Below are 17,465 nucleotides of genomic sequence, written 5' to 3' on the forward strand. Positions count from 1 at the left end.
GGACTTGTGTGGAAGGATCATCGATGATTGGCTTGGACTCAGTGGGCCGAAGGGCCTGTTTACATACTATATCTGTCAACTAAACTAAAACCAAACTAAACTAATCTCCCCTTCCACTCTTTCAAATTAGAGGAAGGGTCTCAACTCAAAGAAATGCTCTCTATTTCCCTCCTCAGATGCTGCCTGCATCAATGAGTTCCTCCAGCAGTTTGCCTTCTTCACTGGAAGGACTGCAGTAGTACAAGAAGGCAGCTTACCACCGACTTCTCAATGGGCAATAGGCAGGGCTTGACAGCAACACCCAGATCCTGAAAAATAATTTCAAAAAATAGCAAGGATTGTGGAGATGGTTAGTATCAGCTGAGGCCGTGGTAGGGATATTAAAGTTCATCATAATATTTTGTGATCTATATTTATGAAAGGACTACTGATCGGTAATGTGGTTTGGCATTCTCTTTGTATTGACAAGGCCAACATTTACTGCTTGCATGCATTTGCCCTTGGGAAGTGGTGCACTGAGTCACCTTCATGCACTGCTAATGTTTGGTCCTTGGAGACATTCCCACAATGGCCCTGCGTAGGGAAGTCCAGGAACTGGAGTAACGTCATCAAGATGTTCAAATGAAACTGGAGTACACGCTGCATGAGATAAAAGCTCCACGGAAGGATCTGTGGAGGAAATTAGTAGCTTCAGTCGTGGTAATTGTCTTCAGTAATTACCTTTCTCTGTCCTGTAGGCTGACGATGAATAAACAACAGCCAGCATTTGCAACATCAATGTATTTATTCAGGGAATCTACATCGACTCATGCTGTGAAATCAACACCAGACTTCTCCACCCCCATGTCCAAAATGCTCTAACCATAGTGGGATTATGAACTGAGCTGCTGCTGAGTGATTACTTTAAATAAACGCTTTCCATCCAGTGTCCAGTATCCATTTCATTCAGACAAAAGTAACATTGGCATTGGTTTATCATTGACACGTCTTTTTTCATTGTATCTTGTCACGGTACAGGTAATAATAATCATTATTATTGTCACGTGTACAAACATCCTCTGCCCATTCCTTCCACAGATGTTGCCCGGCCCACCAAGTTCCTCCAGCACTTTGTAATTTGCTCAGGTTTCCAGCATCTGCGGTTCTTTGCATTTCCTTCTACCTCAGAGTGCATCTTTCATACAATGAAGGAGAAACTCCACCAAGGGCCAAGTATGAGGCTCAGAGAGTAATGCCCCTATCCCACTTAGGAAACCTGAACGGAAACCTCTGGAGACTTTGCGCCCCACTCAAGGTTTCCGTGCGGTTCCCGGAGGTTGCAGGTGTTTGCCGGAGGTTGCAGGTAGTTGAAGCAGGTAGGGAGACTGACAAAAACCTCCGGGAACCGCACGGAAACCTTGGGTGGGGCGCAAAGTCTCCAGAGATTTCCGTTCAGGTTTCCTAAGTGGGACAGGGGCATTACTGTCTGTCTCCAGCTGCAGCTTCTGTCGGCAAATGATTGCAGACTCTTGCAAGCCCTTTGTTGTTCTGTGGTCAGTCTCTCTTCTGCAAAGGATAGCGACTGAATGCACTGTAATAACTCCTATATTATAAGTAAATCCTTCATTTCCTGTGAAGTCATCTGGAAAACCTTAACCTAAGTGAATTAATGTTTGCAATTATCCTGATGTCACAAAACCGTAGACACCAGGGCCAAGGCCGAACTGTAGGATAGATTTCTTGATGCTGAGTTTGGCACAATGCAACATGTTTATATGCTATGTGGCAATTGTATTGGGAAAGCAATTGTTGCATCTCTATGCTCGTATGGCATGATCTTGGAGATTGTAATGAAATCCTACTTACATGTGATGACTCAATACTCTATGCCTGGATAGGTCAATCTCCAATGACTCTCAAGAAGCTCAATACCTTCCAGGAGAGAGCAGCCCCTTTGATTGGAAACCCATCAACCACCCAAAACGTTCATACGGCACAAAGGTGCATTTTGCATTATTTTTAGGTTTAGATTTAAGTTTATTATTGTCATGTGTACCAAGGTGCAGTGAAACGTTTTGTTTTGCTTGATACCCAATCTAATCAGAAAAAGTGAAACATAAATTCCAGGTAAAACAAAGGGGAAGACACAGAGTTCAGATTATAGTTTGCAGCATTGTAGTGCAAGGATTCCAGCAACAAAGTCCAACGTCCGCAATGTGGTAGAGGTGAAATGGTCAATAGCTTATGGAAGGACCAGTCTTCCCCTGATAACAGAGCGGAAGAAGCTATATCTGAGTCTGCTGGTGCACACTTTAAAGCTTCTGTATTTTCCGCCCAATAGGAGCAGGGTGTAAGGGGAATGGCCGGGGTGGGACAAGTCTGATCATTTTGGCAGCTTTCCCGAGGCAGCATGAAGTGTAAATGGAGTCAATGATGGGGATGGACTGGGCTATATTCATAAATAACTCTGTAATTTCTTGTGATCTCAGGCAGAACTGTTCCTAAATCATCTGTTGTGGTGCAACCCAACAGTCTGAAGAAGGGTCTCGACTTGAAACGTCACCCATTCCTTCTCTCCAGAGAGGCAGCCAGTCCCGCTGAGTTACTCCAGCTTTTTGTATCTGTATTCAGTTCAAACCAGCAGCTGCAGTTCCTTCCTACACAGTATGTTTTCTATGGTGCATTTGCAGTTGTTTGTAAGAGTCATTGGAGACATGCCAAATTTTCTCAGCATGTCTGAGGAAGTCGAGGCGTTGGTGTGTCTTCTTGGCTGTTGGTTCAAAATGTTTTATCTGCAACAGGTCATTGGTAATATTTATGCCAAGGAACTTGAAGTTTTAGTTTATTTGAGAGATACCCCATGGAAACAGGCCCTTCAGTCCACTGAGTTCACATGCTCAGTAATCACCTGCTCACACTAATTCTATCCCACACACGAAGGACAATTTACAGAAACCAATTAACCTACAAACCTGTATGTCTTTGGAGCGTGGGAGGAAACCGGAGCACTCGGGGAAAACCCATGTGGTCACAGGGAGAACAAACTCCGTGGTCAGGATCGAACATAGAAACATAGAAACATAGAAATTAGGTGCAGGAGTAGGCCATTCGGCCCTTCGAGCCTGCACCGCCATTCAATATGATCATGGCTGATCATCCAACTCAGTATCCCGTACCTGCCTTCTCTCCATACCCTCTGATCCCCTTAGCCACAAGGGCCACATCTAACTCCCTCTTAAATATAGCAAATGAACTGGCCTCAACTACCCTCTGTGGCAGAGAGTTCCAGAGATTCACCACTCTCTGTGTGAAAAAAGTTTTTCTCATCTCGGTTTTAAAGGATTTCCCCCTTATCCTTAAGCTGTGACCCCTTGTCCTGGAACCCGGGTGTCTGGCCCAGTAAGGCAGAAACTCTACCGCTGCACCACAGTGGTGCTTGCCCAATGGTTCTCACAGTTATGAGTGTAAATCTGCTTCAGAAATGGTGCGGGCCAGTTGCAGGCAAACAAGACTAGCTTGGTGGAACAACTTGGTCGGCATGGACGAATTGGGCTGAGGGGTCAATGCTGTATAACTGTATGATTCCAATTAACCCGTGGCCCCGTGGGTCGGCAGCCCTGTCAGCTCTCCGACCTTCGGACCTTCACTCACCGCCGCCACCACCACCCCTCCTTCTCAAGGCCGATCATCGGTTCATGAGTTGGATGGGGTTCTGGACTTTGCTTGCAACGTTGTGCACAAAGTCCGGCGTCATGGCCAAAACTCCTCAGCTGGCCCGTCGGCTGGGCTATGTGTGCAGTCCAGCACCCAGGCCAACTCATCATTCACCCAGCCACAGCCGAGTCGGTCAACGAATTGCCATCTGGAATTTGTCCCTTATTTTGACCTTTTGTCCCTTATTTGGGAGTGAGAAAGTTGGCAACCCCATCCATAGACAACAAAAGTGTTTGTACTTTTAATTAATTAATCAAGTGAATTACATGAATTGGAAGAGGGATTCTGCTGTTGTCCACATCAAGAAATCTAATCTCATCGACAGATCAGTGGAACACTGTGAGAACTGATTATATTTTCCTTTCTCCATCGGTACCCCCTCACCACTGAATACAATCAATACATCTCTCCAGTATCTTTCTGAACAAGGGTTCTGACCTGAAACTCTGACCATCCATATTCTCCAGGGTTGCTGCCTGACTCGCTGCATTGCTCTAGTATTTTGTGTCAATCTTTGGTATAAATCAGCATATGGAGTTTCTAGTCATTACATCTCTCTGAACTCAACCACTCTCTGTAGGTTTAGGCGATCCAGAGCAGAGCAGTTACCATACCTGGCGGAGATGCATCCCATCTCTGTACTTTCTATAGTGCAACTGTAGTTCCATGCCAAATCTTCTCAGCTGACTAAAAAGGTAAATAAGCTGATGTGCTTTGTTGATCAGCGCAACAATTATCAGTTCCTCTCAAGCTGGTTAAAGGTGGTCTCTCTAGATTTCTCCTCTGACTAGAAAGTAAGTGTGTAGTTTCTACCCAAAATCACAGTGGAATCTGGAATAAAACCTGGATCCTGTCCTTAAGGTGGGAGCGCCGTCGAGGGGGTGCCTGCAGCTGTTCGTCTTTTCACTCTTATTTTTATTTTTAGTGTGTTAAAAGTTTTGGCTTGGATGTCTTTTTATGTGGGAGGTGGGGGGGGGAACTGTTTTTCTCAGTCCCTACCTGGTCGGAGATGCTTCTTTCCTCCGAGCCGCATCTTCGCCCTCTCCTCGCGGCCTACAACCTGGTGTGGACTGGAGCGGCGTTTCCTGCTGGGATCGGCCAGAACTTCAGCTTTGGCGGCAGCGCAGCGCTGAAGCACCATCGCGGAGCGGGGGCGATGCCTTACTGAGGGTCGCCGTGTGGTAAACTATGGTGGCAGAGTGTCCAGCTGTGGGCGGCGCTGAGTTTAAACACCACAGAGCCTGGGATCTTTCGCCGAGATCGCCAGTGTTGGAGCTCTGACCTGCGCGGCCTGTGAACTTCGGGAGCCGCGGTCTCTGGCAGCAAGCAGCTGTTCCAGACACTCCAGGCCGCTGACAGTGTTCTTCCGACACCGGACCTCCATCATCCGGCGAGAGGGCCTGAAACATCGGGCCGCCGTTGCGGCGACTGCGGAGGCCTCAAATAGGCCCCGACCACGGGTGAACATAGAGGAAGAGGACTGGACTTTGCTGCCTTCCATCACAGTGGGAACCATTGTGGGGGGATGTTTTTATGTTTAATGTTAAATTCTCTAATGTTATGTTTTATTTTTATTGGTGTTTTGCAATGGCAACTCAAATTTCATGGCACCGATTGGTGTATGTGACAATAAATGTCCTTTGTCCTTTGTCCTAAGGTGCTGACTATTCCTCCAAAACACCACAGGTTGGCTTAATAGTGCAATTTTTAATCCTGCTGGTATTCTTTTGATAAGCTGTCTATTTCTAAAACTCTCATCTTGTTTGGATGTCTGTCTGTCTGCATGCGTGCGTGTGAGATCCTGAAATTACGCCAAAAATGGTACATGATAACGCTAAAATCTTTTGCACCACCTTACTCACAATTGTCTTGTGGTGTGTTTTCAACAAGTTTTGTTCAGATTGATGTTATATTTTACAAGTTATTAATATTTTTAGCTTTACAAAATCCCACTTTGGGACCAATAACTTTGTGCTGTGCCAGTTGCTGGCAGTTACAGCTATGACATCACAAAGGGATGTCATTTGCAACAATGTTGCAATCATAGAACACTTAGTTCTGGTAAAGTGAGGCTGAATAGGTGGGGGAGGTTACACAAAAAAGCTGGAGAAACTCAGCGGGTGCAGCAGCATCTATGGAGCGAAGGAAATAGGCAACGTTTCGGGCCGAAACCCTTCTTCAGATGGGGGAGGGTGCTGGGGGAGGCAGGGGAAGTGGAATTGGAATTTTTTTAAGTCCGAGCAGCAAGTGCTTGCAATTTTTTTGAAGTTTAACAAGAGGGAGGCTGAGGGGCTATGGGTGAGTGGTGGAATATTGCGTTGGGAGAGCGGGTTGTGTTGGGGGAACGGGTGAGTGGTGGAATATTGCTTTGGGGAAACGGGTTGAGTCAGCTTGGATTTTTTGTTAATTAAATTTTTGAATTGCAAGTTAATCTCTTTTCACCTGTTCACCACTCCCCTTTGGTTCGGTTTCCCATCATCTTACATCAAGGGATAAATTGCAGTAGACAATGACTTATTGTTGGTGCAAACCACAGCACCCAGAGAAAACCCATACAGGCAGGTGGAGAACATGCAAACTCCACCCAGAGAACACCTGAGGTCACGGTTAACTTTGTGCTGCTGGAAGCAACTCACTAGCATTTATTGTCTCCTGGTAGACTGTACAGCAGTGGTTTTCTGGGTCACCCTTCTACAGCTTCCCTCTATCCAAGGTCAGGATTGGACAATTCCCTGATGTTTGCTCAATGTCAAATCCACCAGCTACTTCTCAGATATTGAATGACACAAAGTTGCTGGAGTAACTCATCGAGTCAGGCATCATCTCTGGAGAACATGGATAGGTGACAATTTGGGTCATGACCCTTCATTAAAGCGGGTCTGAAGAAGGGCACTGACCCGAAAACATTACCAATCCATGTTCTCCAGAGATGCTGCCTGACACGCTGAATTGCTCCAGCACTTTGTGTTATTTATTTTGTAAACGATCAACTGCAGTTCCTTGTTTCTACACATTACTCAGATAATGATGCAGTTTCAGCTCATGTGTAGCAAGATGTCCTCGCTGAAAAGCAGATGTGTATTAGGTTATGACCATGCCCAACAAGTGGCTGAAATAACTATTTTCAATAGGAAAAGTCTGACCACTATAGCATAGAATTAATCCCACTTGATATCTTCTTTGGGAAGAGTTGTAAATTCTAATAAGTGGTGGAAAACTTGACTAAGAAATATAAGGTTTAGACATTTGTGTAGCTAATGCAAAATTGTACATGTGCTGGTGTTTCTGTTAAGCACAATAAGGACCTTTGATTGTGTAATTTCCTGAGGAGATGTTGCAAACCTAAGGTCTGGAAGTAGTGCAGTGTATGGACTGGATTTGATTAGGGAGCTTAAGGTAAAGCAAATGCGAGGAGATAGTGACCATAATGTGATAAAATTCAACCTGCAATTTGAAAGGGAGAAGATGAAATCAGATGTGTTGGTATTACTGTTGAGTAAAGATAACCACAGAGGCATGAGGGAGGAGCTGACTAAAGTTGATTGAAAAGGGACCCTAGCAGAAATGACGTTGGAGTAGCAATGGTTAAGGGACAAATAGCATCGCTCCACTGCGATGGATCAGATAAGTGGATACTTTCCTTCTACAGGATATAGAATATATATAAGATAGAAATCTGGAAAAAAAGCCATAAACTTTAAGAAAATCTGTGGTAAATATTACCATGGTATCTCTTTCAACAAGATGTGTTGATAGTTTTACTCTATTTACCTCAGTGCAAAGAAATAACCACAAGCAACGCATTCATGTCTATGAGACTGATTTTTATTATGAATTGTTAAGCAAAATGGAAGTACAGTATATAGTTGGCAAATATGTAAAGTCTGCTGTATATTGTTTCCCTATAATTGCTATTGTTGTACTGACAAAGAGTAAGCTAAGTATCAATTCTGTTATATTAATCTTAAAAATACAGATATTAGATAAGTCATTTACCTCCCATGCTGCTAGCCAGAGTCATACATTTAACCAAATCATCAAACTGGTCAACACTCTATAGAAACATACATTTGAAGAAAATTGCAGTTCCGTTAAACAAATACAGTCTTAAAAAAAGGAAGTTGTGTATTACAGTGTGCTTTCAAAGCTTAAGGAAGAATGACTTTTAACATTGGGATTGGCAGTAAATTTGGCAAGAAGACTCATATAACTGAAATAGACAATATATTTGAGGCAAAGCAAATTTCGTAAGCTTCTCCACAATGAAGAGATGGGTGCAAATACTGAAAAGCAGGTGTGTGTGACTGATCTACTGAGATGAAACGTGCCAACTGGTCTTAAAGCCTGTCACCTCTTCCTAAAAAATAATAACTGTGCACTGTCACCAACTATCAATATGCTGTTAGATTTCTGACTTGCAATGTCCACTTTTTAAGGCATGGTACTTGGAAACTTTTATCCTCTTTCCAAAAGGTATCAAGCCACATTATTTTAACTGCAGATTTCCAATTGACAAGACAAAACAGTGGATGTGCCTATTTATGGAATCCAAGCTAACTACAGTAGTAGAAGCATTTGACACATTTGTATGAAATGTCATTTTTACTAATTGAGTAGCCAATGACCTATTTCTTTCAAATAAATATTCATTATAATTGCAGACAATAATTTTTCATACAAATCTTAAGAACACATTCTAATACCACAATATATAATTATATGGTCACTAACTAATGGAAAGTTGAATCACTAATTTATATTTTGGCTTTTCCATTGGTTTGCAAAATATTACTTATCAATCTCTCCTGATATTACTTATCAGAAATTAATATTAAAGAGAAATAATAGGCAGAGGATGTTTGGATGAGACCGTACAGACAGAGCCAATTTGAAGGTGACACATTTTGCCTTTGCTTTACATTTTCATTGACAGCAGACAGTGAGAAGATGAATTTGTTTTGGTCTAATGAGCCTGGTCTTGCCAGTTATGGCTGCATAGCACCTCTGCTGGCAGGAAAACGTAAATACAGATTTACAGCAGCTACTTGATTCATAGTGGCACATCTGGTGACGACATGACAGATATAATCATTTTAATATATTCTTTATAAATGCAAAAAAGCTTTGTATATTATTGCATAGATATTTAAAAAAAACTAAAGCGTTGGACTGTTTCTCGGTAAGATTATATAATGAAGAAAAATGTATAAATTCCTTGAGGAGCTGCAAAATCTCCTTTCCCCAAAGTACAAGACGTTAATTCCACATCTCATCAACTATCTTCAATTACGTGTAAGCAGCTGCTACAGCAGGTTGATGCAGTATGTATATAAATTCTTAAAATGAATTTTAATTATTATACAATAGTGATGCAGCAGTAATGTTGGTATCATGCAACACACTACAGCTCTGCCTGGTAATATAATTACTGCGTGTAAAAGCAAATTACTGAAAACTGGAAAGGTAAAATGCATCCAGTAATTGATTTATCGAGCTATGCCATGAATGCAAAAGATATTTCATTTAATGTAGACAAAAGTATTGACGTCATACAAGGTCTCCTTTTTCACTCGTTGGCAAGAGCAATATTTCTTTCCACTTTTATCCTGTTCTATTGCCATAGCAATACATAGCACATTAACGTTCTGAATCATTCCCTATTCTCTGGCCTTCATCTCACATCCTGACTGTTCCACGTTTAACTCTCCTGAATGGGAGGACAAGGCTTAATATTGTCTCTCCCCAGATAGTGTTACAATACGCAAACTTTAATCCATATTTTCAACTGTCATCATTAGCTAATGTCATTAGAACTCAGCCCTGAAAGTTATTTAATTAGATCATATTTTATGTTGCTGCTGATGTTAGTGCAGCAGGAAAAAAAAAGGAAAATTTCATTTTGTTTTTGGATTGTTAATAAAATCATTGATAAATCAACACAGCATATTATTCTGCTGTGGGGAAATAAAATTAATAACAGAAAATTAATAACCTCATTGGTAAAAAAAGGCTGATGACCTGAATAAATCTTTATAATAATCAAAGATACTCTACCTTTAAAACCTTTCATTATATACAAGTGTCTCTAATACAGAAATTAATTGTTCCAACACTATATATCCACTTGATTGAAACATCCATCTCAGTTTGGAAAGAATTCACTAAAATTGCTCACCTGCTTATTTCAGAACACCTTTCACATTTGGTCTGCTGGGTTTTGCCAGGAGTTACACATAGAACTATTGGCATTCCCCAACAAACGGACTGGTTGGTTTTGGGAACCCCATGTGAATGCAGAGGTCTGAATTCAGACTTACAACTGATGTAGGATCCACAAGCTGTATAACTATGAGAAACATAGATACGTTACAATGTTTTTAAATTATTTGGTTGAGCAATAGGTTGAACGATTTCATTATTCAAAACTATTTGTAGGTCATTTTAGTTGATGCCATTACTACCTTTTAATGTATTTTTTTTTAAATTCCATAGTTTTTCAAAGTGTTTGAAGTTCAGACACTGAAAAACCTCAACAGTGTTGACAGCAACCAGAGACTGTGTGGCTGTTTCCAACTGACAAAGTGTGGGTGTTGCTATATTCTGACACACCCACGTGATTTAATTCGAGGGAAGTCATGGTAGAAGCAGGCTGTGGGTCCTACTGAGGAAAATCCACCTCATTACTTAATGCTCTCATAATGTAACTTATAGGGTCACGGGGACATTTTAAAAAAAGGCTGTTCCCCCAAAACTGACTTAATTGGGAACTGAAGGTCTTCTGAGTATTCCAGTGAAGAGATGACAAACAGGTTTGCATTACCTCACCAATGCAAGGTTTACTGGCAATGGTCTTCGAATAACTGAGATGAGAGGGTTATAAAGTCGCGCAACACAAATTTCCTAACGCATTTGTACTTTACAGTCTACTATTCCGAAAACATTTTGCTCTGTTCTTCCTATTTGCTTCAGCCAACGAGCAAGAACCACGTGACATCAATACAGTCATTACTCAATTCTCCTTTTCTGAAGCAGGTGTTCGGTCTCCGTATCCGCGTCATCCTCCAGTGATTCCTCGTGGATTTCTTCAATAAGGAGATCAGTGTTGTCTTCATCTTCTACAATGTGTTCATCTCCCTGGCTTTCCATCATCTCCACTTCCTGCACCACCACATCCCCGTCTCTCATCTTTTTAACCAAGAAGGTAAACGGTGGGATCCTGTAGACGGTCGTCCGACACCTTGCTGTCTTTTGATGATTTGGTGAGAAGGACTTCCTCAGCCTTGATCTGGAGTCTTTCATCTTCTCCTTCCGTTCCTGTGTTACTATCTTGTTGCCGATCTTATTCATTTTTTTTTCAAGTGTGTGCCTGGTCTTTTCCAGATTTTCCCTTGTTGCTACCCTGGTCTTCTCCACGCTCTCCCTTGTTCTCAGCCGGGTCTTCTGCAGATTATCCCTTGTCCTTTGCTTAGCCTTTTCCATTGATTCCTTGGAGAATGCTTTCTTGAAATCTTCCATTCGCTTCATGCTAGTCTTCTTGACACGGACGGCTGTTGTTTCCTCTTCAATTACTTCAAGTTCAACCTCTTCATCAGAGGAGAGTGAGATGTTATCACCTTCAGGCTTCCCCTCGCTGGTCACAAGCTCTTTTCCTGCTTCACTTTCTTCGGGAGCCTTCAGGCTTTCTTTTACAGACTTCCCGAGGCTCAATTTCACGGGCATTGGTGTTTCATCCTGGAAAATACAAAAGCACTATTACAGCCAGGGTTTGACTCTTTGACAAAATCATTATAAACATGTTCGGACATTATGTTTGATCATATATTATTCAAATTAGCTCACTACTTTACACTGGAAGGAGTATCGTACCACCCAGGAACTAATGTTCCAATAAATTTGGCCGATATTATCTTGTGTTCTAGAGCTCCAGCATGGAGACTATTTTTTTCAACCATGTTGAAGACAATGAGAAAGGGCTGAAAGGATATGTGCCCATTTTCTTTATAGATATTGAAAAGCAATTTATCCCACGGCAGTTGTGTGTGAATGAAGAATTCAATAGAAAATAGACAATAGACAATAGGTGCAGGAGTAGGCCATTCGGCCGTTCGAGCCAGCACCGCCATTCAATGTGATCATGGCTGATCATCCCCAATCAGTACCCCGTTCCTGCCTTCTCCCCATATCCCCTGACTTCACTACTTTTAAGAGCCCTATCTAGCTCTCGCTTGAAAGCATCCAGAAAACCTGCCTCCACTGCTCTCTGAGGCAGAGAATTCCACAGACTCACCACTCTCTGTGAGAAAAAGCGTTTGCTCGTCTCCGTTCTAAATGGCTTACTCCTTATTTTTAAATTGTGGCCCCTGGTTCTGGACTCCCCCAACATCGGGAACATGTTTCCTGCCTCTAGCGTGTCCAAGCCCTTAACAATCTTATATGTTTCAATGAGATATCCTCTCGTCCTTCTAAACTACAGAGTGTACAAGCCCAGCTGCTCCATTCTCTCAGCATATGACAGTCATGCCATCCCGGGAATTAACCTTGTAAACCTACGCTGCACTCCTTCAATAGCAAGAATGTCCTTCCTCAAATTAGGGGACCAAAACTGCACACAATACTCCAGGTGGGGTCTCACTAGGGCTCTGTACAACTGCAGAGGACCTCTTTGCTCCTATATTTGATTCCTCATGTTATCAAGGCCAATATGCCATTCACTTTCTTCACTGCCTGCTGTACCTGCATTCTTACTTTCAAAGACTGATGTACAAGGACCCCAGATCCCATTGTACTTCCCCTTTTCTCAACTAGACGCCATTTAGATAGTAATCTGACTTCCTGTTTTTGCTACCAAAGTGGATAACCTCACATTTATCTGCATTAAACTTCACCTGCCATGCATCTGCCTACTCCCCCAACATGGCCAAGTCACCCTGCATTCTCATAGCATCCTCCTCACAGTTCACACTGCCACCCAGCTTTGTGTCATCTGCAAATTTGCTCATGTTACTTTGAATCCCTTCATCCAAATCATTGATGTATATTGTAAATAGCTGCGGTCCCAGCACCGAGTCTTGCGGTACCCCACTAGTCACTGCCTGCCATTCTGAAAGGGACCCGTTAATCCCTACTCTTTGTTTCCTATCTGCCAACCACTTCTCTATCCATGTCAGCACTCTACCCCCAATACCATGTGCCCTAATTTTTCCCACTAATCTCCTATGTGGGACCTTATCAAATGCTTTCTGAAAGTCCAGGTACACTACATCCACTGGCTCTCCCTTGTCCATTTTCCTAGTTACATCTTCAAAAAATTCCAGAAGATTAGTCAAGCATGATTTCCCCTTCGTAAATCCATGCTGACTTGGACCGATCCTGTTACTGCTATCCAAATGTGTGGCTATCTCATCGTTTATAATTGGCTCCAGCATCTTCCCCATCTGAGTCTATAGAACATTGGAAAATTATCACCAATGCATCCACGATTTCTAGAGCCACTTCCATAAGTACCCTGGGATGCAGACCATCAGGCCCTGGGGATTTAGCAGCCTTCAGTCCCATCAGTCTATCCAACACCATTTCCTGCCTAATGTGGATTTCCTTCACTTCCTCTGTCACCCCAGATCCTCTGGCCACTACAATAACAGGAAGATTGTTTGTGTCCTCCTTAGTGAAGACAGATCCAAAGTACCTGTTCAACTCATCTGCCATTTCCTTGTTCACCATAATAAATTCACCTTTTTCGTTCTTCAATGGTCCAACTTTGGTCTTAACTAATTTCAGATCAAAATCCATGTCCAGATTTTCCCAACAAAGCTAACGGATGGTATCAAAGTCACCGTAACAATTTTAACATCACAGACAAGGGATTGGTATTCTGCCAGTGTTGTACACTCTCTCCAATTTGTTGGCTTGTCCCAGCCATGCAAAGAGATGCACGACTATCATGGTGAAGTATCTGCTCAACCCTGTATTGGAGTTGAACCCCCTCAGAAACATAGGGCCATAGGGTTCCACCACTAGTTGCACCACTATCACAGAGTTGAAACGCTGAGACTTAATGGGCATACCTTTGATAAATATAGGGACACACAAAGTTGTGGATGGTTTTGCCTGAGCACACGCCTCTCTACTTAAACTGGAAAATAACCAAGAGAGGAAATATCGTTCTTGGAAGATCTCAAAATTCCCATGACATCACGAGCCTTGATAAGGAAGCAAAACAGAAAGTATTGGAGGAACTCAATTGGTCAGGCAGCATCTGTGGAGGGTATGGATCAGCAATGTTTTGGGTCGGGGACATACTTCAGATTGGTTTTGCCCGACCAACTGAGTTACTCCAGCACTTTGTGTTGTACTCAAGATTCTAGCAACTGCAGAAACCTGTATTTCATGGTAAGGAAGGAACCAATCAAAAATATTTATCTCTGTGTGGTTTTCTTTCAATACTTCAACATTCATCAAACGGCTTGACGGCCAATGGTACATCCGGTTTGCATCATTAGCACCCAATATATACATATCAAAGGTCCGACCATTGAGTCTCAGTGTTCCAGCTCTCTGACAGTGGTGTAAATATTGGAACATATTAGACAATAGGTGCAGGAGTAGGCCGTTCAGCCCTTCGAGCCATTCAATGTGATCATGGCTGATCATCCACAATCAGTACCCCGTTCCTGCCTTCTCCCCATATCCCCTGACTCCGCTATCTTTAAGAGCTCGATCTAACTGTTGAATGGGATATGGAAGACGTGCCTTGTCATTGAAGCGAGAAGGCATGAAAGGCATGATGATTTGTGGATAAGAACAGTCAATGGGCCACGTGGCAAATTCCTGCCCTGAATTTGCATTGCATAGGGCAGTGAAGCAATATACAAAAACAGACCATTAACCCTGACACATGACTTTAAATTTCCCCTTTCCTGCTATCGCTTGCCCAGAGCCGAGGAACAATCGTGGCACAGGAGGACATTCAATTGATCGGATTTGTGCAAGATCCAAGTAAAACCATCTTGTTGGTCTATGGTCCTGTGTTTCCCCCCCACTGTGCTGCAAAGTCTATTCTCTCAGCGTCCTGTCCTGTTGCTTCCAGATGGCACAGTTTAATCTGGTTTCCACCATCATACAGTTATTGAATGTCACTTCAGAAATACTCTTGGTATAAGTTTCTTCCCTCAAGATTTAAACCCGCTTCCTGTCCTTCAACACTTGCAGTTGGGATCAGTTTCCCTCTATTTATACTATCTCAATCAGACATGTCCTTTCACAGGTGAAAATATATGAGCCAACTAATGATCCATTGTACCAGTGTCATTCAGCTGCCTAATGTGTACCAAGTCAAAGAGTGATACAGCATGGAAACAGGCCCTTTCACCTAATGCCCACACCGGCCAACATGTCCCAACTAGACTGGTTCCACTTGTCCACATTTAGCCCATATCCCTTCAAACCTGTCCTATCTAACTGTTTCTTAAACTTTGGGATAGTTCCTGCCTCAACTACCTCTTCTGGCAGCTTGTTCCATACCCCTACCACCTTTTGCATGAAAAAGTTACCCCTCAGATTGCTACTAAAATCTTTTCCACTTCACCTTAAACCTATGTCCTCTTGTCCTCGATTCACTTACTCTGGGCAAGGGACTCTGTGCATCTACCCAATCTAGTGATCACGAACCAAAGGCAGCAGCAAAATAAATCACAATATAACCCAGGATACAGAGCATGCAGGAATTGTCAGACAAGGATTTCTTGATGTGTAGGAAGGAACTGCAGATGCTGGTTTAAAATGAAAATAGACACAAAACACAGGCGTAACTCAGCGGGTCAGGCAGCATCTCTGGAAAAAAGGAATAGGTGACTTTCCGAGTCGAGACCCTTCTTCAGACCTGTTTCTTGTTGCTTGTTGCATGAGAAACAGATATTTGGGATGGAAAGCAGTATTCACGAAGAGATGGGGCAGCAGCCTGGCTCTGCAGTTGAAGCCTCACCGCAGATTCAGGAGGTGTGAGCTGCAGAAATCCAAGAGGACGTTCCAACTCAACACTCCAGTGCAGTGTCACGGAAGGGGTCAGTTTTCAGCTGACGCATTAACAGGAGCTGTTTGTCCCTCAGGCAGTGCCAGCACTCGGAGAACGCCAGAGTTCTCAAACCAGGAGGGTCATTCCTCAAATATCCAACACACCAACATCTGGTCATTAATCTCAGTGGTGTTTTTATTCATATTCATATTTTATGTTTACTATCAACATAGAAGGAGGCAGTTTGGCCCATCAAGTCTATGACAGAACTCAGGGCAATTCTGTAACCAACCTCCGACTCGTTTCCTGGCAAATTCCTCAGTCTCATTGCAAATCGTATCATCTGATTCTCCCACTAACGGTCAACATCAGGGGTGAATTACCGAGGCCCATTAACTTGCCATCTTTGAGAAACCCCACAGGGAAAAATGCACAGACGGAACTGGAGGTCAGGACTGATCCAAGTTTGCTGAACCAGACTGATTCCTGGGATGTCAGGACTGTCTTATGAAGAAAGACTGGATAGACTTGGTTTATACCTCTAGAATTTAGGAGATTGAGAGGGGATCTTATAGAAACTTACAAAATTCTTAAGGGTTTGGGACAGGCTAGATGCAGGAAGATTGTTCCCGATGTTGGGGAAGTCCAGGACAAGGGGAAACCCTTTAAAAACCGAGATGAGAAGAACTTTTTTCAAACAGAGAGTGGTGAATCTCTGGAACTCTCTGCCACAGAGGGTAGTTGAGGCCAGTTCATTGGCTATATTTAAGAGGGATGTGGCCCTTGTGGCTAAGGGGATCAGGGGGTATGGAGAGAAGGCAGGTACGGGATACTGAGTTGGATGATCAGCCATGATCATATTGAATGGCGGTGCAGGCTCGAAGGGCCGAATGGCCTACTTCTGCACCTAATTTCTATGTTTCTATGTAAGCTGTGTGGCAGCAGCATTACTGTGTCAGCCTATAGGACAGCCGTTCCATTGAGCCCAAAGTTTCCTTTAGTATATATAGTTTAACTGCTTTTTTTCTTGCTTTTGAAGAAATATTACAATTCGAAACATTAACTTTTCTTTTTACCACAGATGCTGTTTGTGCTGCTGAGAATATTCAACATTTACTGTTTTTATCTGTCTTCTGGCATCTGCAGTTTTTGGCTTTCGGATTGCTACACTTCAGATATATTTCCTAAGATGTGAAGTGGTTTGTTGCATCCTTCGGTCTGTATACATCAAGTTGAAGTCAGTATCTGCAAAAGGTGTGAGTTCATGGTGGGCAATGGGCATTCTCTTTGCAGAGGTACTTACTCTGGTAAATGGTCAGGCCATTCCCTTTGCAAATGAAGTGAGGAGTCCTGAGCTGAGGTCTGGGTCTGGGAGGTAGTGGGGGAGAGGGGCAGGATGGGAGGCGACGATGGAGAGGGAAATGTCAAAGGAAGGAAAATGGGATTGCTCATTGAGGAGTCATTTGGCCGGGATTGGTGGGTTATTGGGTCTGTACACAGAGGTAATCAAGAGGTCGGACCGATAGTCAATGAAGGTGCTGGTCATCAGGAAGTGAAGTGACGGATGGGAGGGTTCAGTAGTCTTGTAGATCGAGCAAGCAGTATGTGGTTGGTAGGAGTGATTGGTAGGTGGGAGCTGTTTAGGTTTATTATTGTCACGTGTACCTTCTTCTTCTTGCGTATGGTGTGCACAGCCTAAAGTTGTAGGACAAGTTGTTCTATTTGATCTTATTTGATTGTGCAGGCCAGGTTGAGTGCATTC

General features: G+C 43.0%; 1 protein-coding gene across 1 annotated transcript in view; it reads right to left on the reverse strand.

The window, feature by feature from the left end:
* Nucleotides 1-7,502: 7,502 nt before the first annotated feature.
* Nucleotides 7,503-17,465, reverse strand: part of LOC129710263 (caveolae-associated protein 1-like) — a 60,192-nt gene continuing 50,229 nt past the window's right edge. The window contains exon 2 of the mRNA XM_055657141.1: nt 7,503-11,424. Coding sequence (XP_055513116.1) covers nt 10,699-11,424 — 726 coding nt within the window. The 3' untranslated portion in view covers nt 7,503-10,698. The remainder of the gene's footprint in view (nt 11,425-17,465) is intronic.

This window comes from Leucoraja erinacea, chromosome 27 (genome assembly GCF_028641065.1).
Source record: "Leucoraja erinacea ecotype New England chromosome 27, Leri_hhj_1, whole genome shotgun sequence".
Taxonomy (NCBI): domain Eukaryota; kingdom Metazoa; phylum Chordata; class Chondrichthyes; order Rajiformes; family Rajidae; genus Leucoraja; species Leucoraja erinaceus.